The sequence below is a fragment of the Amphiura filiformis genome, chromosome 13, assembly GCF_039555335.1.
Source record: "Amphiura filiformis chromosome 13, Afil_fr2py, whole genome shotgun sequence".
Taxonomy (NCBI): Eukaryota; Metazoa; Echinodermata; class Ophiuroidea; order Amphilepidida; family Amphiuridae; genus Amphiura; species Amphiura filiformis.
This window is the reverse complement of record NC_092640.1, coordinates 62,522,424-62,545,118: the sequence shown is the minus strand read 5'-3', so window position 1 is coordinate 62,545,118 and position 22,695 is coordinate 62,522,424. Positions and strand designations below refer to the sequence as shown.

The window sequence follows — 22,695 nt, the reverse complement described above, 5'->3', positions numbered from 1 at the left end:
GTAACTTTCATGTGTAACAACGAGGAAGGGGTGCACATTTATGAAACACACACAACAATTAATAAAAAAATCTGGCACTTTTCGTCGACGCCATCAACTTTGATCTGGACATCAAATCAAGATGCATCTGCTGAAGCCATCTGAACGTTGTTCTGTTTCAAAAACTACTTCGTGGAAAATGTACATTTAAATGCAAATAGCAAAATGTGTGAACTCTTTTAAGAAAAAGAAGCAAAAAAGTGAATAAAAATGTGAGCAGTTTAATGTTATGTTTAGCCATGGTATACCGAGCTATTCCAGTTGAAATCCATACACGGAAGACATAACTTAAACCTTCCACACAGGGAGTGTGAATTTCAAATGGGGTTACCGGAATGTGTGACTCCATTTGAAACCTACACCCCTGTGTGGGAGAATAAGGTCATGTCTACGGGGTGTAAGGATTTCAACTGGAATAGCCCAATGATGTCAGAATAAAGGAGAGAATGGAAATGAGTGAGGTGAGAGAGAAAGAGAGAGCAAAAACAGACAAAAATTGAAAGTGACAGAGACAGTGATGTTTTAAGACCTGTGACCCAATCGGCAACCTCATCTCCCTCCCCCCGATTTTGGTATCATATAATTAACTACTTTTTTCATTACCCTCCTGAAATATGATGATCCAAATTGATTGATTTGACGTATAGCACGCTAGCACAGTTCCTATGCCCATTTCCATTGCAGGTAGGTCCAGGAATTTCACTTTGATGAAATCGATTACTACAATAAATAGTTAGTAACATCTTACTGCTACTCCTTTATGATGAAATGCAGCAATATTCCTGCTACGTGCATGTTTTCTATAACATGTAAATGAAATATAATTAAATCAATGTTTCGCCTCAAAATGAAGTGTAATATGGCATACCTTCGCATGTTTACAATAATCAAGACCACAATGCAATTTACACGTACCAAAGTATTGACATGCCAATTGCGATCATTATTCACATTTGTGCTGAAAATGTTCTCAGTTCTTTAAGGGGGTACTACACCCCTGTGGTTAATTTGTGACTATTTTTGCATTTTTCTCAAAAAATAATAACACACTGGTAGAAATAGTTATGTATATTATTGGGGCAAGGAATCTTATTACTGCACTGAAATTTCAGTGACTCAAGACAGGCGGTTCGGTGTATATGATAGGAAATGAGGTACATCCTAGCGGTACCTTATTTCTTATCATAAATAACTAATCGCTTGTCTTGGGTCACTGATGTTCCAGTGTAGTAACTGCATTCCTTGCCCCAATAATATACATAACTTTTGTTACCACTGTGTTATTGGTTTTGAGAAAGATGCAAAAATAGACACAAATTTGTCGAGGGGTGTAGTACCCCCTTAACATGGATGCATAAAGGGGGCAATATTTGACATTGTACATAATATTTTAAACCAATAGGGTTACCCCCTTTGAGAAAGTTGGAAGAGCAAAGCAGATATGAGCAGTTTGTGTTTTTGAATGAAAACAAGAACAAGAACAAAAACAAACGTAATAAAACAAACAAACAAAAGAAAACAAAATGTGTAGGACAGTAACAATGACAAGTACATGAAGAATTCTGAAAAGTTAAAAAGTCATTAAAAACTGAATACATAACATGAGAATAAGACATAACGTATGACAAATTTGATTCGAAATATTGATCAGGAATTATGATACACTATGGACCACAATGGCCTCATTCCAATTGCACAGTTCAATAACCTCAATTAAAGAATCATAGTGCAAAATTTGACCTCAAGTTGCAGAGTATGAATTTTCAAAGGTCATTCAATGAATGTGCAAATTTATTGGGGTTATAGGACTGTGCGCTGATAGATGAGCATGTTGTGGATCCTAGTGATATAGCAGCCATGCACTCTATGAAAAAAGAGAAAGTGCCAACATGATACCAGTGCTTTCAAACTGTCATGCAGAAATCATCTTAACCTACTCATCAATAGCATAATCTTAACCCCTATTAACCCTAATGGTACATTCCAGCCTCATTCACTGTTATTTTAATAATCAAAGCATCTAGGACAAGAATTTTGATTAGTCTATTTTTATTTTCTAAACATTAGCAATCTTGATGTAATAATAACAATAGTCAAATTCAGGCATAGATGTTAAATTCCGACCACATGCTACAACTACTGAGAATATTCATATAATAAATTTAAGCAACATGTTATAACAGACAAAGTTTTCAATTGATGTTAATCACTATATTGTACCTGAAAATAATGGTCTGTTTCTATGGCGACTTACCTTTGTTTGTGAGAATTTGAGGCCGACGCCTTCCATGGTAACCTGCAGAAGCCCACCTTGTCCCGATTTTAAATCTTGAATTGGAAATTCACCCCCTAGTTCAGGCTCTAAATGTTCATGTAAAAATAGAATGAAATAAGAATTTCATAAATTTGTGACACTTGTCCGGAGGCTGTAAGCTTAAGTTTTCTGTATACTATATTAAAAATATAATAATGAAATACAACAACATTTCACACGAGTCAAGGAACATTCGGATCTACCTAAATAAAAACTTGGCCGATTTCGATATTATATCTTCGAAGTAACAAATTTAACATAGGAACTGAACAGGTAATGAGGGGGAGCAAAGAAAATTGGTAGAAGCGTGATTCGAACCAGCAACCTACAATCTTAGAAATATCGTGTTGGGACATGTGGTCAATTTTATTCCTTGTTTCCATCCCCAGTCACATAAATTTTGATGGACGTTTTTCAAATAATGTTCTACGTGTAGCTTCAACCCTCCTGTAAGCTATATCCCTCTCCTTCCCCCACCAATCAATGTTGCAGAGTCCAACACGGAACCTGATGATAAGACCCCGATCAATATTGTTACGGGGGAAAGGGGATCGATTTAGTTCATGGTCCTAAACTGTCCCAAGACTAAATTCTATGATTGTAGATCCTGACTACAATGTTTTACCATCTACACAGCTCTATGAAGGCCCATGATCTAATCACCCGTAGCTTTACTCTGGCTCTAGTTAGAGTGGTATTGGAATCAGCTTCCGTCATAGGGCTTCATAGCTCAGATGATAGATCATTGGACTCAGCAAACCAGAGATTACCATTTTGAATATCACTTCAGCAAAATTTTCTCGTCCCATTCGTTAAGTCTATTTTTGACAGATATATTTAATTCCTACCTCCAGTGATGCCATTTTTCTGCCTGGTAGCAGCCTTCTCCATACTCTCTTTTATGCAGAAATATAATTCTCGACACTGAAACAAAAACACATGATGTTAATCAGTTAATAAGTTCTGAACTATTTTCTCAAAATATCAAGAGCTATCAAGAACCACTGAACCAATTCTGGGCTTGTTTGTACAGCTCAACTTACCGTACTTTGCCTAACCAGACAGTCCATGCCAAAATTGTTACTACACCTTCACATTTCATCGAATCTCTTTTTGATGTCTGTCATTTTGAACATCACACTTGAAAGATGTATGCTATGTAGAAACTTTATTTTGCAATTTCATAAGAAAAAACATGAAAATCAATAAATACCTATATTTTTCACAATTTCAATATTTTATTAGAAATTAAGCATGTAGGCCGTTTGTTATGACTTGATGAATGAAGCTGTTAAAACAGATTTTGATATTTTTGCTTATTTTTCCTTTTTTGCCCCAAAATGTGTAAAATCAACATTTTTGGATGACCTATATTTTCTTTGAATATTTATCAAATTTCTTAATTTAGGTATAATACAGTGCAGAAAAAGATGTCAAAAAAATCTGTTAAAACAGATTTCCAATAAATTGTTCCATTTTCCATTTTGGGTTAAATACTCAATTTTCATGCGCGGGATATTTGAAACATAAAATGAAAACATGTCCATTGCACTTTTTCCTCGAGATGTACTATAATATCAAGGTTACGGATATATTATAATCCCTTCTTATCTTCACTGATCCATCAGATACCTATTGTTATGAATGATCAATGAAAAGGTTCAGAACTGGGCTACTAATGGTCTGTCAAGTATCTATAGTTATTTTCATGACTGTGTCAACTCAAAAATCATGCAAGGTCAAATGTAGGAAAAGTATGATCAGTTGAGCTGTACTCGTTTTGATGCATTTTTCATGCCGTTTCCAAATAAGGTAATGAAAATGTACAATTCTGACTTTTTTGAATTTTTAAAGAAAATTTGGAACTTGTTGTGTGCAGTTGACATCTGTGGGGATAGGGTTAAGAGGATAACCCCCATGAAAAACAATAAATTGTTCCATTATGATAATTCATGAGATGCATCTCACAAATCAAAATATACCACATACCTTTTTGGTGTAGAACTTGTCCAATTTAGTTGTGTTGTTTACCCGTCTCCACAGGCATAGCACTTTGGTTTTTGGGCAGTATGTCATGTTGACTAGTCTTTCGTACCAGCATCGATCGCAGACTGCGCCGTTACCGCTACGAATTATTACACAATCGTCACACACCTATAATAAAAACAATAACGTATTAGTACTTCGAAAACAAATTTAAGGCTCAAGACCAAAAAAACTGTTAATTGATATTTGTGAGAAAGCTGAAAAAATTAAAACTATATATTGATGAGTACAATGTAATTAAGTGTAGGCCGGTAGTCAGGATTTTTGTAAAGGATGCAGAATTTCCAAGAAATGCAAATTTGTCCTAATTTTAATAGTTGGAACATTAATAAGTGGTCTCTTTGTTAATTTTTTTTTCTTTATGATTTGGACTTTCTTGGGTTTATTTTCAAATTTGTTCCCCCAAAGAGTGAACCTTTTGTAAATTGTTTGGGGTACACCCCCCCCCCCCCATCTGTAAGTGTACAAAAGAATGGAGCTTGTTGCTGTTGGGCAAATTCCCAGGCCAATGTGTACACTATAAAGTCATTCCTTTAAAGTCTTTGCTTAGGTGCTTAGGTTCTTCACAAACGCCATGTCTTAAAAGGAGAAAGGAAGACAGCACAGTTGAATCACCAATGCTTTAATAACTTCTTTCATTATCTCTTACTTTATAATATACAAAAGTTCCCTTCGATAACATCGACATAGATTGATACTTATTATTTATGAAATCAATTAATTGACTATTGTTAATATATTGTGATAATTATGTTTTTGCATGTAATAACGTTGACCAATATATTCGGATTAATTAGCTGATAGCTTATTAACAACAAGCATCAAAGCAGCATCAACGGTTGATCCAAGGATCAAACAAATTTTGTGGTACCTTACCTCCATAAATAAAACATCCCCTCTTGTATTGCTCCCAGCATGCACCACAAATGAATGTTTACGTAACTTTCTGCTGCTTGATGGCTTCAAGTCAATATCATTCCCATGCTAGCGAGAAAAAGTACAAAATTACATTTACAATTAGTATAGGAAGAAAAACCATTTCCAAAAACATGGTATGAAACCCTTCCAGAGGGAGTTTGAGTATCTAATAGAATAGACAATTGAGTAACTTCCATTTGAAATACTCACTCCAGTTGTTGAAGATATAGGTAAAGCCATAATACAAGGGGAGTATGGGTTTCAAAATGATTAACTCTGACCAATTACATTTGAAAAACATACTCCCCCCATGGGAGATATTTCCAAAATCCTCCACAGGGGCAGTGTAAATTTTAAGTGGAATAACCCAATTCTAATAGAGTCACCTATTTAGGTATTAACTTCATATAAAATTCACACCCCCTGTGTAGGAGATTAAGGTCATGTCTTCCACAGGGGGTGTATGGATTTCATCTGGAATAGCCCATTTTGTGTTACTGCTACAAGTACTGTGATAGACTGTTTACCAAGTTATTAATCGCATCCAATAAATCAGTGACATCTTGACTACACACTAATCCTATGTGAGATCTGCCCAGTAACCTGCGGATCTTCCTCTTCACATCTGGCTTGGGAACCTTAATCATTATCATATATGCTGTCATATTGTATAACATATCTGTAATAGAAAGAGTGTGAGGAAAAAGTATGAAACATTTCTAGTAGCAACTAAAGAGTACAATGTCAATAAGGCCACAAAAAGAAAATTGTTTGATTGGCGTAACCTGACCAACCCTAAAATTAGGCCCGACCCTGGAGTTTAAAAAAAAAATTTTGCAAAAAAAATTAATTAATTAATCAATAAATCAATTCAATGTTAAAAAAAGGAAGAAAAAAGTTCCAAGGCTTTTATCAAATGCAATTTACAGCTTTAAAAGTTTTTAAAAAAAAATCCAGACCTACCTATCCTATTTTTTTTTATGTTACACCAATCAAACACTTTTCTTTTTGTGGCCTATAATGGTCATTTTGATTTATTGGAACAAACATACCAAGACAAGACCAAGGGGTGGAGATTTGTTGTTGTTGAGGAGAGTCACACATTTGCCTAAAATGTGGCATTTTTACGATTTCTCATTTTGATTGGTGGGCAACAAACACCAAGTGGTGTGGTAGTGTGTGTGCGTTTGTAAATGCCTCCAAACGAGGACCTACATATGGATGCACACCATACAACGAGAATACACCTCCAAACGAGGATGTCCTCGGTTTGTTACTATGACCAGGATGACGTAAATGATGCAAATATGCATATAAGATTGGTCCCCCATAGGGGGTATAGGACGGGCCACAGTTGGATAGTAAGTTGTCTGGTGTGTCTGTGTGAGATCCACAGTGTGTCGATTAAAAAACGGGTGTGCGAGTCCTCGGTTAGATCCTTGTTAAGTCGAGATCCTCGTTTTGGAGGTATTTACAAACAGGGGTGTGTATGTGGGGGGGGGGGAGGGTCAATTGTTGTCATGCAACCATAAAATTTCTTTCTGGCATGTACTCACCTGACAATAATCTATCTTCATCTTCCTCTAGTCTTTTTCTTTCTTTTGGCTCCAGTGATTCATATCTAAATTTGAGAAAATAAAGTTTTACAAAGAGGATGAAACCTTAAGGAACACAACTTGAGAAAATGCATGCAAAGTCAGCTGCTGCTGCTATCGAAAAAATGCATGAAAAGGTTCTTTTTTGTATAGGTCTATACATGAAAATTTAAGTCACAAATTTGATAACAAGCAAAAGAAGTTCAAAATCAGCAAAGTGATCAAAATGACTTGCACAGAAATGAACACTTTCAAAATATACTGTATAACAGGAAATGTTTCAATTTTCGCCCTTTTCACAATTGACTTCATAGCCGTAAATTTAAAACGCGCAAAAAGTATTCTTTTATGCCCTGAACAGTTCAAATTGTGAACAATTAATACCGCGAATATATCACTCTTTACAGTACTGCACTTTTTACCTTCTAATCATTTCTGCTGGTCCCTGGTCCATGCCTACTGCATCCCTTTCTGCAGCTACTGCATCCAGATAGGCATCCTCCCAGAATTGGAGATGATCCCACAATGGGGACCTGTCTTTAGCTGTCAGAAAAAAGAAAAGGATATAGTTTATTTAGTGAGATTTAAGTTGCATTGAATAACAGTAAAACAAAATGCAATTTTGTGCGACGCTTCATAAATTTTATTCAAGTGACCAAAATTTCATGAGAGCTCATTAAAGTTCATACAGAAAATAACATCAGGGGTATTTAAACTTGAAGATTCTGACTCAGTATGTTTTGGGTAGGAGCATTTTTGAACTTTATGGAAGAAAAAATCCCTTCACCCACTGGAAAACATGAATTCACAGAAAAGTAAACATCTCTTGAAAATAAAAGTATGAAAAAAATCCCTTTGTTAATGAAAAACCCTTTTCTACAGGATCGACCCTACATTGAAATGTCCTATTGCCTGTAGAACAAGGTTCTTTTTGTTGCGTTATGTAAAAACATATTCCCCTGTTAACTGTCATTTTTCACAGGGCTAAGAACTTCCCAAATAAAACATTGATTCACCAAAGCAGCTCTTTGAACATAAATCCAACTGTTTTGTACTGTTCATCCCTGGGATATGGGTACTTAAAAGTAGATTGAGAATTTGTCACATGTCGACCCTGGTTTTTCTCATGTTTCTAAAGAGGACATTTAGAGCTTTCAGAGACTGAACACCCCATGTTGATACAACTTTTCTTTGCAAAGTTACATCAATCGCTGAAAACAACATAAAACAAATCAATTTTAACACTTTCTTTGTTAATATCTCAAAATCAATATTAGTGACATCCGACTCATTTCCCTTGAATAGGGATGATACACTAGGTACGAGGGGGAAAAAATGTGAAAAAACTTACCGATAAGAGCTTCAAATACATAATGTCTAAGCATCAACTCCGCTGTGTCCGTGTCCGTCGCAATCATGTTACCATTATGGTAGCGGAATCCTCGCTCATACAACTCTTAGTACTCCATCTATTGGGACCTTTTCTTCTATGGCCAGGCTGTATGGAAATCTATGGGGTGTAGAAGGGTGTATAGGTGTTAGTCACATCATTGAACAGATATATAAATGATTTGTATGTTAGTAAGTTCAATATGATAGGGATGATATCAGGGAAAACATGTGCCAATTTCATCCTTTGACACACATAAATTTTTTGTCAGATACATACGATTAAAGAGGTGCAGCCTATTAGATGTCAATCATTCAATTCAAACAACCAATCAGAATCTTTCTTTCATAAAATACTCATGAAAGAATTGATAAAGCTCCTTTAAACAAATCCTGATTGGTCAGTGGTCTTGTATTAGACTGACATGCCTCAGTTTTTGACGACTGCGCAAATTTTTTAATTAAAAAAAAATTTTGTGTCGGACTTGACCCCAGAATCTGGGTAACTGCATGATTTTGAACTATGTCTACAATTGATACCTTTTTGAGAACATTCAGCACACGGTCCTGTCCCAATGGCATGTAGGATCACAAGCAGGCATGTTGCAAGCGGGGCGCCCATGGCTGCCCCACTTTTTTGCCGCTTCAAGGTACTTTAGGTGCCCCTTTTTTGTCACCTTGCTACACGCCTGATCATCACAAGGCATCACACAATAAACATGCGCAGTAGACAACAAAACAAGCAGTCATGTATATTATGTGATACAAGATTCAATTTCAAAATCTCAGTGATAATAATTATTGTTAATTGTGTAGATAGGCCATGTCCAGGGACACGCCACGCTATTGGCTTTTTTTTTTCCTATGGGCAGGGATACATGATTTGCACTGAAAAAAATTGCGCGCAATTTGCTATTTTTTTCCGCGCAAATTTCGCCCGTCCCTGGCCATGTCTAGTCATATACATGATTAAATTATCACTTCATAACTTTTATTAGTATGGATTAGTAAATGTTAGTAATTCCTCCGGTCCACCATGATCCTAAATATTATGATTAATATGAGTTTTCCCCCACCAAAGTCATAAATGTAATGATAATAAATTAACGTTAGTAGTTTTTGTCGTCCACTCGATGTTTTACATACCCCATCAAGCTCAACCTCACTGTCCGACATAACTGATCGAATGGAATGGTGGGTAATCCGCGTTCTTCGTAATCTCCCCTCCGGCCCCGTGCTTCCATCACTTTCATTACCCAGGGTATCGGAACTATTAAAACTAACGAGTGTACTTGCTTCAGAAAGCTCAGAGTCCATGCTGGAGATCATCTTCTCCGAGAATCTCTCTCTTCTTTGGTGGATGATCTCGTTCGGTCTCGTAGGCGTGTTGCCTTGAGGGGAGGGCGCCGACTGCAATTTGGCTTCCACTTCCGTTCTTGCGATAAAATGGATTCCGTCGTCTATTGTTTCTAGGACGTTATTGTTGACGGAGTCCTTAATGAGTTCGTCGTTATTGTTGCGTTCATTGTCCAAACTTAACGATCTTGTGTTGATGGTTTTCCCTGTTAGTGGCGTCATGTCGATGTGATCACCGATCACGCCTGGATAGAAAAAATAGCATGCAATTGGTTTTATTGTATTTGGTTTGAAGTTTTATAACATTATCAAACAAGCTATACATTGATCAAATACTCTTAAGTTGGAATCATATGAACAGAACTCTTGAAATTTGTGTGAAATGAATGTTAGATCCTAGAAATAAGTTCAGAGAAAATAAATAATGCTAATTTGATTTTTTTTAAATTATACAATGTTCCGTCAAAACCAGGAACACACTGGCCCAACTCAATCTTGCAAAAAATGGGTTTGAATACCAGTATTTGATATTTTTAGGTTAATTTCAAAAATATTTAAACCATTAAAATCAACAAGTTAAATCAATTTTGTAATTTCTTTCCAATGCTGATTTTCTCATTTTCTGTGGCTTTTTCAAAAATCAAATGTACTATAAATAATCCAAGTTTTGAACAAAGAGGTAAGCCTATAGAGAGTGTAGACTTCATTATGGGCAATCCTCAGGTTTTGGGTTTAAAAAAAATATTATTTAACACATTTTGGGGGTTAGGATTAAGTTGGGAAAAGGCATCAGAATTAGGGTTTTAAGTTTGGGCAAAATAATGAAAAAACCCCAAACCACAAGGATTGTCACACCATATCTGTGTTTCTCGCATGGGAGGGGAAAGTTGAGCACCTCCCAATTATTTGCCATGCACCTGCTCTTATGCTTTTCACCATTTATGGCAAACTTCTACCTGTTATTTGTTATGTTGTGTAAATACACCATTTTAGTCCCCAAGCATGACAATCCAAGCATTTCAGATCAGTCCACATAGCATTATGCACATGGCTTTATGGAGTTCACACTCTCCTGATTTCACCTCCTTGGTTTTGGATTATAGTGAAAATATTAGTTAAATCAATTGTATCAAGTTTTCATCAAAAGGTCACTAAAGCTTTGTAAGCTGGAATGCCAACTTAATGAACAGCATGACATGCACTGCTGTATCTCAGCAAGTATAGTTGTGATTTTTATTCACCGAAATATTTTTCTATATTTTCTAATATACTTCTAATAAATTATTACATTTTAGAGAAACATTTAAACATCTCATGACATATCCATTAGTCAGATAACACAAAAGGGAAAAAGTAATAATTAGTATTCAAACTAAGACAATAATCGGGTAGAAATAAAGTTAACACGTTAAATAGTACATAGTATAAACTCCAGAAGCCAACTACGAATATTAATTTTTAAAAAAAAAAAAAAAAAAGGCAAGCAGATTACAAAATATAAGCAAAACTGAAAATAAAGCCATGCAGTATGAATGAACGGTGACATTCTGATAAACAAAACTATTTAAATGAAGGCTGTGCCCTATTATGCAAATAAGTACACTTCACATACGCTATGATCAATGACCAATACATGTGCTGTGATAATGGGTGACAATTTTTGGTAGTCAAGTAAAACAATGGCAACTGTTTGTATTGTCCCTCTTGTGGGCAGAAGTGGCCAGACCCGAGAGGAGGGGAAGCAACCCCCTCATCAGGCTCAAAATACCGGAATATCAAAAGTTGTATTGTGCATCTTCATCATTAGCCTGGTTTTAGGCCACAGTTGTCGTAATTTGGACCCATTTTTAGCGTTAAAATTGTACATTTTCAATTTTTAGCGTTAAAATTGTACATTTTCACACGGTACATTTTCACAAGCTTTTGTCCCAGTAAAGTCATGTTAATAGCAGATTAGCAGGACAATTTGAAATTTGCCCCCCGTGACCCTCAAAAGTCAAAGTATGGTGTAATAAAACAAGTACTATATGATTTGTATCAGGGAAACTGCAGCTATTTTTCCCTCAGTACTGGCTATGCGCCTATTATTACCTCTCACAAGACTGTTGCCAGTACCTCCGGAAAAACAATTTGTCTATTTTCCCTTTAACCATTTACACTACAAGATTCCTATTGGGGTTGCCTGCACAGGTACACCATCGCTAAGTTACTTGGCTAGTACTGTGTAGTACCAGAGAAGTACCATGTGCAGTACCACTGCTGGTGATGAGTCCTGTACAGTAGCAGCATTGGTACTGTACTCTGTGTGTATTAGTCAGGTACCTTGGCGGCGGTGTATCTGTGCAGGCGGCCACAATAGGAATCTTATAGTATTTGTATAAAATCTGGCCAATCAATCAATCAATCAATCAATCAATCAATTTGACACTTAGTCATGTCAATGATCAAATCGTTTGTTTGTTGTTCAATTACTTTCTAAAGCTGTGCCAGTCTGAATATTTTAATATGTTACAAACAAATATTGACTACTCTTTACTTGGGAAATGGAGCAAAATACTTCACCTCCGTGTAGCCCATAGTCTCCAGTTCACCTCAGAAAATATTTTGCGCCATTTCCTTCATAAACATACAATATTTGTATACTATAGCACCATAGAGTCAAAAGGTCAGTATGTCAGCCTAGTGTAGTATAGAACTTGCACAGAAAAAAAGGTTAGAATTAGGCAATAGGTCAACTACAAAGCAAATTTAATAGAAAGGAAAGTAGACTAGGGAATCTTAAAGGAACTGCATTAAATTGGTTTAATCATTAGTCAATGAATTCATATTTCATAAATAGCTAAAAAAAAACACCTAAAACAGTACCAAAGGACCAGCAGGGGAACTTTGGATGGATCTATAAAAGATTCAAACAGTATACACAACCAAGGAAAATAAATGTTAAAAACTGTGTAATATGTACAACATCCAAAATTTAGGTTTAAAAAGACATGACAATTAAACATTTCGGGAGCATAAAAACATCCCTTTTACTAGGTAAAAACAATTAGCATTAGCAACTAGTACTGCAAATCAGGTCAAATCATTGCAGTACTAGTTGCTAATGCTACTTGTTTTTACTTAGTAAAAGGGATGTTTTTATGCTCCCGAAACGTTGGTTGCCTTGTCTTTTTAAACCTAAATTTTGGATATTGTTGTACACATTAAACAGTTTTTTACATAAGTTTCCTAAATAGTAGGATCGATCAGGAATCGGTGGTCAATCATAATCTAAAGTTAGACCTGGTCTAACTTGTTTTGTGCATATGGAACTAAGAGTTTATTAAAATGAGAATACTGGGAAAAATAATGTTGTTGCTGTAGTCGAATGCAAAGTGCAAAGTTGAAAAACAAAGCAGCTGAGATTACAAACAAAAGCAAGTTAGGAACAATTAACTTAAGCATGTTTAATTACAACAACTACTTACAGTGCAATACTATGACCAGAACAGGGTGGTGAAAATTTATACAGGGTGGTGAAAAATAAGTCTACATGAATCAGCTATTAAGTGAACAGAAAATTAAAAATGTGAGAAGCACATGTAACTAGGATGAAGATGACATCACAGGTATTAAAAGGGGGGTGACAATGTTTACAGACCAACCAACCTCCTTCTGTTAAGACAAATGAATGGTAGATCAATCAATCAATCAATTATGCATGGCGGCCATGTTGAATTGTTCCAGAGTGCCGGGTGCAGGCGGCAGCAGGCAGCGGATAAAGCAGAGTAAATAAATACAAAAAGCAGAGAAAATGTCAGAAAACACCATGATTCAAAATGCTCTCATCCTTCTCTGTTTGTAAGTTATGCGACTTTGGTGACCTCATCATCCTTATCGTCCAAAATGTGCGGCATGGGGGAATCTGCACAATGCTCTGAATCAACATTGATTCAGTTTCATGTAAAACTGCATCATATATAATGTGTCCACATGGACAGTAATGTGACTGATAAAATTCTAGTAAGGTGTCGGAAGGAAGCGATAGAAGGAATGGAGGAAGGAAGAAAGGAGAGATAGAAGGAAGGTTTGGAAGGAAGGAAGCAAGCAAGCAAGCAAGCAAGTTAGGAAGGGAGGAAAGAAGGAAGGAATGGAGGAAGGAAGGAAGGAAGGAAGGAAGGAAGGAAGGAAGGAAGGAAGGAAGGAAGGAAGGAAGGAAGGAAGGAAGGAAGGAAGGAAGGAAGGAAGGTAGAAAAGGAAGAAAAGGAAAGTAGGAAGGAAGTGAGTGGAGAATAAAAGAAGCATGGGAAGGAATGAAGAAGAGTATAATAGAAGTAGTCAATGAGGGAAAGAAAGAAAGAAAGAAAGAAAGAAAGAAAGAAAGAAAGAAAGAAAGAGAGAAAAAGAGAGAGAGAAAGAAAGAAAGAAAGAGAGAGAAAGAGAGGAGAGAAAGAGAGTGAATAGGAGAGAAAAGAGAGAAAAAGAAACATCTCTATAGATACATGTAGTCCCATCAAATAGAGGCAACAGCTCACTATATAAAAATTGCATGTAGCATGGGTAGAGGATGAGAGTACCTTGATACGTAGTGATAGTATGACAAGTAACCATCACTCTGGTTTCAAATAAAATCATGTATAAATTCCCTGTGCCATTGTGCTTGTTGTACCTACTTCTACTAACAACGATAAAATGATTTCAGTTAATTATTTATCACAAATTATGGTACAATTACCGAATAGGGTGCAACTTGCTAGACTTGTGTCCAGTCCTCGTTTATGGAGTTTAGGGTTAGGGTAGGGGTAGGGCAGTCTTGTAATAAGACTAGTCAAGTTGCACCCTATTCGGTAATCAAGTCAAGTCATATTATCAAGTCTCAATGCAATGTGCTGTTAAGTTTGAAATCCATACACCCCAGATGGAAGACATAACCTTAATCTTCCGCACAGGGAGTTTGAATTTCAAATGGGGTTAGGTACTTCAATGGGTGATTTCATTTGAAATCTACATCCCCTGTGTGGGTGATTTAAGTCGTGTCCACCATAGGGGGGGTAAGGATTTCAACTAGAATAGCTCATTGATGCCCAAGTCTGTTTTTACAAGTAAATTAGTGTATCATGTTACATTTTGTCGTTGGGCAGGAAAAACTCTTATGTACTTGGGGCCCTTGAACATGTTTGAAACAACACTGCCAAGAGGTTACATAAGAGGTTTTGCTTTAAACATGTTTATGGGCCAATGCCACATAGGAGGTTGTTCCTATCCATTAATTTTGTTTTATCCTTCACAAATGTATAGAATACCCAAGAGGTTAGATTCTTATCATGTTTCCATGTCATTTCTGGAGTTGAAAACATACAAATTAAACCTCTTTGATAATATTATATAAATTTACACTCATCAAAATTTGTAATTGAATTTCACTGGTGTAAAGCTTAAACACCCACCAATGCACATACTGAGATATGATTTTACAATGTCCAATTCAATTACAAATGTATGTGAATGTAAATGCAATATAACATACAGTTAGAGATTAGAACAAGAATAGAATGTAATACAGTGCATCAGGGCTTAAAGAATCAGTGGGTAAGAGATGATTGATTCTCCCCTTACTTTCTGAATAAAATTGATAAAGTAGCTTTCATAAAAATATCAACTCTTTGAGCTCTGCTGTGCATAGAAAGCAGGGTAGAATTAAGAATATTATGTACTTCAGGCAACACATGTCTCTTTATACATAATAAATACCAGGCTTAACTCAAGTGGAGGTTACTTCATTCAAATCATCCCCAAGTCACATGGTCTAGGATGGTCTCTGTATTCCTAAACAATGTGACTTGGGGATGATTTGAAGTGACCTCCCTTTGAGATGAGTCTGGTATTCATTCCTAGCTATTATGTAAAGAGAGACACATGTAGCAGCCGACAAGTGCATGCTTTTTTGATATGGATATACACTTATTAATATGTTTATACAGCAGAGTAGATCATAATCAAAGTTTTCAGTAGTCAGTTTTGAAGCACTTCCAATTTTGAGCCATCCATGACTTGAATCGTACAACAGAGTGCATAATCCAGTTTGGTGATCCAAAATCCTCATCATAAACTAGCATAATATTTTACTAGTACCGGTATGTCGGTGTGTAGCAAATGCACAATAACTACAAGTTCATCTGGTTTAAGTTCAGTTTTCCTTCATATCAAATTATTAGGCTTCAAACACGATATGTCTCAAAGCTGTGTGAAGATTTTGAAATCCAATGCCAAATATGTTTCCCCCACAGTATTAAAACCAGAAATCCAGGACTCTACTGCCATTTTGATATTGGTTTAGCTCAGAATACGCTCGAGGCGATCATTGTAATGTGAACACGATATCAGATCCAGGCCTAAGAGTGTGTCTTTGAAAAAACATCTGTTTTTGGCGAACGGAGGGTCTGGAACAGCTCAAAAATCTGAAATCATTTACACCATACATACTTTGTACACAACAAGTTGAAAAAAAAATCTGGAAACAGATAAAAATCTGGTCTTTCACAACCCTGTGAGACGCAACTGGCAGACACATTTGGTGCGACCTGCATGTGCCATACCCAATGCTTCAGATGAGGGCGCATTATTGTTTTCACTCGTTTCCACACCATTGGCAAGGACCCAAATACCCCCAATAGCTGAAGGCGCCGACATATGTGGCAGGATAGGGAGTCCGGGTTCTCTGGTTTTAATTCTGTGATTTCTCCTGTTCTCGGACTCGAAACTAAACAAAAACGTTTGTGATACTTAAAACTTTCAAAATTTACATTCATACACACATAATGAATATTTTCACTACTTAAAGTGTTAGTAACACAATTCTTCAGACAAAATTTTTACCAATATTTTTCTTTGTCAATCTCTTGGAGACAAATGTGCACCACAAAACAAACGAGCGGCAGCTTTGAGACATATTATAATCAAAGAGTTTCATCAGGTCTGTTAATAAATAACTGAGTTCATATGTGAAGATGGAAGGGAAAAACATTTTTTTTCTGCTGAGAAGTTCACAGTGGCAGAAGTTGGACACAAACAATGTGAACTTTTCATCTTTGAACCTCTCATCAAAAAGTTCACAAAGTTTGAGACACAAAAACTATATTTTTATTCTTCCAAGTCACATTTTCCAACCTCTTCAAGGATATCTTTGGAGATACAAAGTCAACTTTCAGAGGAAAGAAAACATCCAAGTCAAATTTTCTACTCTGAGGAAGCCTGATATCAAATGGGATATTCAAGTTGAAATCCATACACCCCCTATGCTAGACATGACCTCAATCTTCCACGCAGGGGTTGTAGATTTCAAATGGAGCCACCCAGTCAGGTAGCCCTATTTGAAATTCACACTCCCTGTATGGAAGATTAAGGTCATGTCTTTCATCGGGGGTGTCATGATTTCAACTGCAATAGCCAAATGGCAAAACTGTCAGCATAAAAATATGTTTTTCCCTTCCCTTCATTCTTGACATACAAACCATTATGCTTTATATTTCTTTTATTCATGTGCATGCACAACATGTACTGTTGAGTACATGGGGCAGCAGTGCTTGACAGGGTGGTAAGATCATGGGTTAAACATGGTCATTGTCCTTTAAATATCGACTCCACAGTGCCAGAAGTGGGTAAGTACAAAAGCTACCATGTGTAGATGAGTACAATATACTGTGGGTAAATTGCCAAATTTTCAAAGGGCAGCTATTGCACTTACCCACTTCTGCTCCTAAGCAGTCGATATATTAGGGATGCCTTCAAAACTCAACCAACACTCAACTGCTGGTGCCTTAGCAGAACCAGTGATTGAGCCTGGTGTACATTTTTTTAAAGAATAGAACAACCAGAGTGCCAGTGATCGACTGGCGTTTGAGTTTGGAAGTCATCCCTTAAAGTCATCAAGGCAGGGAGGGGTCAGTGGTGCTATTTGGGGTGGTGATTAAGGGGAGCACTATTTCAATGGTCATCTTTGCATGGTCAAGTCAACAAAAGTCTTTCAATTTGGTTACTTCATATACCAGAAGCCAATTTGTACAACAACATCACAACGGCACAGGGCAGGGTATAGCAAAATAAAATCAAAAGTAACACAAACATGGTTGATTTTCAGCCATATCACACAACATCAACAATAATAAAAGCATCATTCAGCATTTAGCAGGGTCACTGCACACATATATACAATATCTGATGCTGGACTATTGTGTCTGGTTGGGTCTAGGATACGAATGCTGCAAATAAAAAATGCAATTAACATTAAATGAATATAATGTTACATACTGAAAGCTTCTTATGGCTAAACAGCCTGTGTGATCAGGTTAGGTGTCAAGCAGGGTGGCAGAATCTTATATTCTGATCTGAATCTCGGAATTCCATGTGCATCTGGTTCCATTTGGAATTTCACTTGGATCCCAGCTTTTTAAGTCTCAACATTCCATTTGGATCTGTGTGTCAGAATTCCACTTGGATCCAAGTCTCAGACTCCACTTAGATCTAAATTTCAGATTTGGTTCTGGATCTCAAAATTCCACTTGGATCAGAGTCTCAGAATTCAACTAGGATCTGGGTCTCAGATCCTACTTAGATCAAGTCTCAAAAGTCCACAAGATTCCCCTTGGATCGATCTATCCTGATCTCAAAATTCCACTTGGATCAGATTCCACATTGATCAGAGTCTTAAAAAGTTCACTTGGATCTGGAATAATTTTAGGCCTATAAGATTCCTCTTAGATCTCAATCTCGTGGGATCTGATCCTAAAAAAGTGTTTAGGCCTATATAATAGTGTCCATCTATGTGGTTTTTAAGAACACCCTGCATACACCCAAAACCAAGGTGGAAAATGTGCAATGCTGCTCTTTTGAAATTTGATCGTCTGCATCACATACTGTCGTATCTTAAAAGCCTGCCTTGTGTGACTTTAAGAGAATTATTTTCATCTAATTGTGATGGGATACACTGTAAAATTAACTTGATATATTATTTTTGGGGTATTATCATAATATTACAATATCATGTCCATTAATAAAAGAAAGAAGCATGATGAAATATAAAGTAACAATTTGAAATACAACAATGATAATAAAAATCACACAAGACAGCCTTTATAGATATGACAGTATGTGATGCAGATGACATTCATACATGCTCTGGGTATTCTACTGAATTCTGGGATGACTGCATCATTCTTATTTATATACATTATGCCATTATAATCTGATCCAACCATTCCAAAGAATACACTTGAAAATACAGTTAGTAATTACCAAAAAACTTGCAGATTAACTATATACTTTGATCAGCTCGTAATCGGCGGGGGTTATAACATCACGGATTAAAATCAAAATATCTTCTTTTGAGAATGTTCTTGTGACATCTCGCCAGTTGAATCATGAATTATTAATTAAAGTCCTATATTTGTCTATTTCCTTTAACACACAAAATATACACCAGACAGGTCAACTAATAGAACCGTTAACATGGATCTACTTTTTGGCGTAGTGGTAAAAGCCTAACATTTCCCACCTATTATGAGCTGATCAAACTATAAGTCTGCCACTGCTTGACCCTGTCCACATGGGTGTCGTCTGCCTATGACAAGTTTTAATTTTTCTTTAAAATTTTCAACAAATTTCAAAATTGTTCATTTTCATGACCATATTTGGAATCTGCATGAAAAATGCATTAAAATGAGTAAAAACATGCCTAGTATTGGTTCAGTGGTTTTTGAGATAGCTCTTGATATTTAAAAATAAATCTTTAAACTTGGAGACCTTTTATGTTAATACTAGCTTTATTTTTAATAGCTCTCTATTTTTGACTGTATCTCACTTTCAAAATTGCCACCTTTGGTCTGGCTGGATCAGATTGATTACATAAGTTATGCTAAAAAACCCTTCAAGTGAAATTTAATTAAAATCTGAGACTGTGTATAACAACTGATAAAGCACCAGTTAAGATTATTTACAAATCTACAAAGTTACCAACAATTGTTTTTGACTCGGAATCTGAAAAAGACTGCACTAAATTAGAAGCACCATATGTACAAATCTTGGGCTATAGTTTGTACAATAAGGTATGCCACCACCACAGACTAGAAAATAACACAAGACTATTCACCAACAGCCAAAGTCCCTATGCTTTGTATGCTGTAAATTCCTGCATATTCACGGGGTTGATTGTTTGATCGTGCACGTCTTCACGTTATGCGATACTGTGTTGTGTATATTCGCGTTTACGCAAAATACCGTATAAATATGTGGTATGTCCTTAGCAGTTTCGTCTCTCGCACTCCATGGAATGATTGGCCCGCATAATGCTGGGACACCTGTTAGTGATTAGTCTGTTTTAGTCTATGGCCACCACTGCACTACGCTGTATTCTGTGTATGATGCATTGTTCATAAAAGTATCATAGGGTGTCTGGCAGGAGTGGCATACCATATTGTACAAGTGCTCTAAATCTTTCCTTTACATTTGAAGACATAAAATTACAAATTTTATCCAGGTATTTAAATGTGTATATTGCCAGGGCTAGTCTACCCAAGAGAGCAAAAGGCCATTATATGGAAAAATATCCTGCAATAAGTGAATTAGATCCCACTGCCGAACGGTTGGTCGGTCGGACCCTAAAAATCACCAAAATCTTTAAATTTTTGATTTAGACATTTTTTTAAATAACCCAAATTCTTTTTGTTTTCATCACATTAGCTGCTGAGTGAATGACTGCCTATTATATGCAGAAGTTCACACAATGCATTGTGCATGAGTTGAGTTCATACAAATCATAGGCTATCATATACACACAGAAACTAATTAGCCTTTTCAAGCATGGCGTACACAATAGGAGGGCAGTATTCAATATAGGTAAAACCCGCCAAATACAAAAGACTTTACGCATTTTGTGCAGCGCCATCCTATTGTGTCTGCCATACCTCTAAAAGGCTAATGGACATGTGTCCTTCTGCTGCTGAGCTATCGTTTCACACGTCCCATGTTAAACACTATTTTGTAAAATCACACTCCCAGTGCAAGTCGTAACATTGTGAGTTGCACACAGGATGATGGCGGCCATCATGGATATGCAGATAAAGAAAAACATAGTTACGTTTCAAACATTTCAAATAATTATTCCTCGTGAGCAGTTTTGAAAATTCACCTTCCCTACATCCAAGATAGCCGCCATGGACATAGTGTGCCAGGTTGCATTATTGCCGTGTGCGCACACATAGTGGAATTTGCAAAAATTTTGACTTGCCCATTGGAAATGCTAAACTCAAAAGTAGATATCTAATACAAGTCTAGTGACAAACGATAAACAAATGGGAAAAGCCATCTAAACACTGATATCGGGAGCGTGATACATTTAAGCGTTCAAATTCTGGGTGGCTATTTGATACAGCATGCTGCTATACTAACCTGTGACGGCCAGACCAGCTGCGATACCGACTGCACCATGGACACCTGCACCGGTTGTCATGCCGATAGGCACCTCTGCATCATCTATCATCTCGTACGAGCTATCGTTACGATTGTCTTCAAGTCGTGGTGAATGGACTATAATGTGGAATTGCCAGATGGGTGGGGATGAAAGGTATAATTGATGAAAATGAAGAAGCAATTGTAATTAAGTGATAGATGTATGAGACAGTGGCATGATTGATCATTAGCATGTTTCTACTAAGAATCTGGTATAACACAGGATTTGCTTTATCAGTCCAGGACATTTCAACTAACAGCACTTTACTGGTACGCTTTGTACATGGCGGTGTGCAACCTGGTACACTTTATACTTGGCGGTGTGCAACATGGTACGCTTTATACTTGGCGTTGTACAACCTGGTACACTTTATACTTGGCGGTGTGCAACCTAGTACACTTTATACTTGGCGGTGTGCAACATGGTATGCTTTATACTTGGCGTGTGCAACCTTGTACGCTTTATACTTGGCGGTATTCTTTATACCTGGTGGGAATGCAACCTGGTACGCTTTATACTTGGCAGTGTGCAACTTAAAACGCTTTATACTTGGCGGTGTACAACCTGGTACGCTTTACACTTGGCGGTGTGCAACCTGGTACACTTTATACTTGGCGGTGTGCAACCTTGTACGCTTTACACTTGGCGGTGTACAACCTGGTACGCTTTACACTTGGCGGTGTGCAACCTGGTACACTTTATACTTGGCGGTGTGCAACCTTGTACGCTTTATACTTGGCGGTGTGCAACTTGGTACACTTTACACTTGGCGGTGTGCAACCTGGTACATTTTATACTTGGCGGTGTGCAACCTTGTACGCTTTATACTTGGCGGTGTGCAACATGGTATGCTTTATACTTGGCGGTGTGCAACCTTGTACGCTCTCTACTTGGCGGTATGCTTTATATCTGGTGGGAGTGCAACCTGGTACACTTTATACTTGGTGGTGTGCAACCTTGTACGCTTTATACTTGGTATTATGCAACCTGGTACACTTTATACTTGGCAGTGTGCAACGCTGTACGCTTTATACTTAGCGGTGTGCAAAGTGGTAGGCTTTATACCTGGCAGTGTGCAACCTGGTACAATTTGTACATGGCGGTGTGCAACCTGGTACACTTTATACTTAGCGGTGTGCAACCTGGTAGGCTTTTAAAATATTTATGCTGGGCGGTGTGCAATCTGGGACACTATTAATTAAAATACTTGGCGGTGTGCAAAATGGTACTTTATACTTGGCGGTGTGCAACCTGGTACGCTTTATATTTGGCGGTTTACAACTTGATAAATAAACCTACATGATATGGCATGGTGTGTCGAAAATAATGGTAATGAAAGTTTCTACTGAGCTGCATAACAGGTTGGACCAGTCTGACATGCCTTCTCAGTAGAAACATGCTTCAGTATATCTTGACTCCTGGCAAATCAGTGACATCATCTGCCCAGTTTTAATTGGGCAGCTTCAAATCACCAGCGCTTGCTCAAAGTGCCAGCGTACATACCCACAACTGAAAGGCGCTGATGCAAAGATACGCAACGGAATGAGCAAATGGCA

General features: G+C 37.0%; 1 protein-coding gene across 1 annotated transcript in view; it reads right to left on the bottom strand.

Annotated features, from left to right (window-relative positions):
* LOC140168626 (MAP kinase-activating death domain protein-like) overlaps positions 1-22,695 on the bottom strand; it is a 135,355-nt gene that overhangs the window by 11,646 nt on the left and 101,014 nt on the right. Inside the window, 11 exon segments of the mRNA XM_072192030.1 lie at positions 2,294-2,400; positions 3,202-3,277; positions 4,343-4,507; positions 5,276-5,383; positions 5,845-5,996; positions 6,874-6,938; positions 7,335-7,455; positions 8,264-8,356; positions 8,359-8,422; positions 9,448-9,902; positions 21,079-21,216. Of these exon segments, the coding sequence (XP_072048131.1) occupies positions 2,294-2,400; positions 3,202-3,277; positions 4,343-4,507; positions 5,276-5,383; positions 5,845-5,996; positions 6,874-6,938; positions 7,335-7,455; positions 8,264-8,356; positions 8,359-8,422; positions 9,448-9,902; positions 21,079-21,216 (1,544 nt within the window).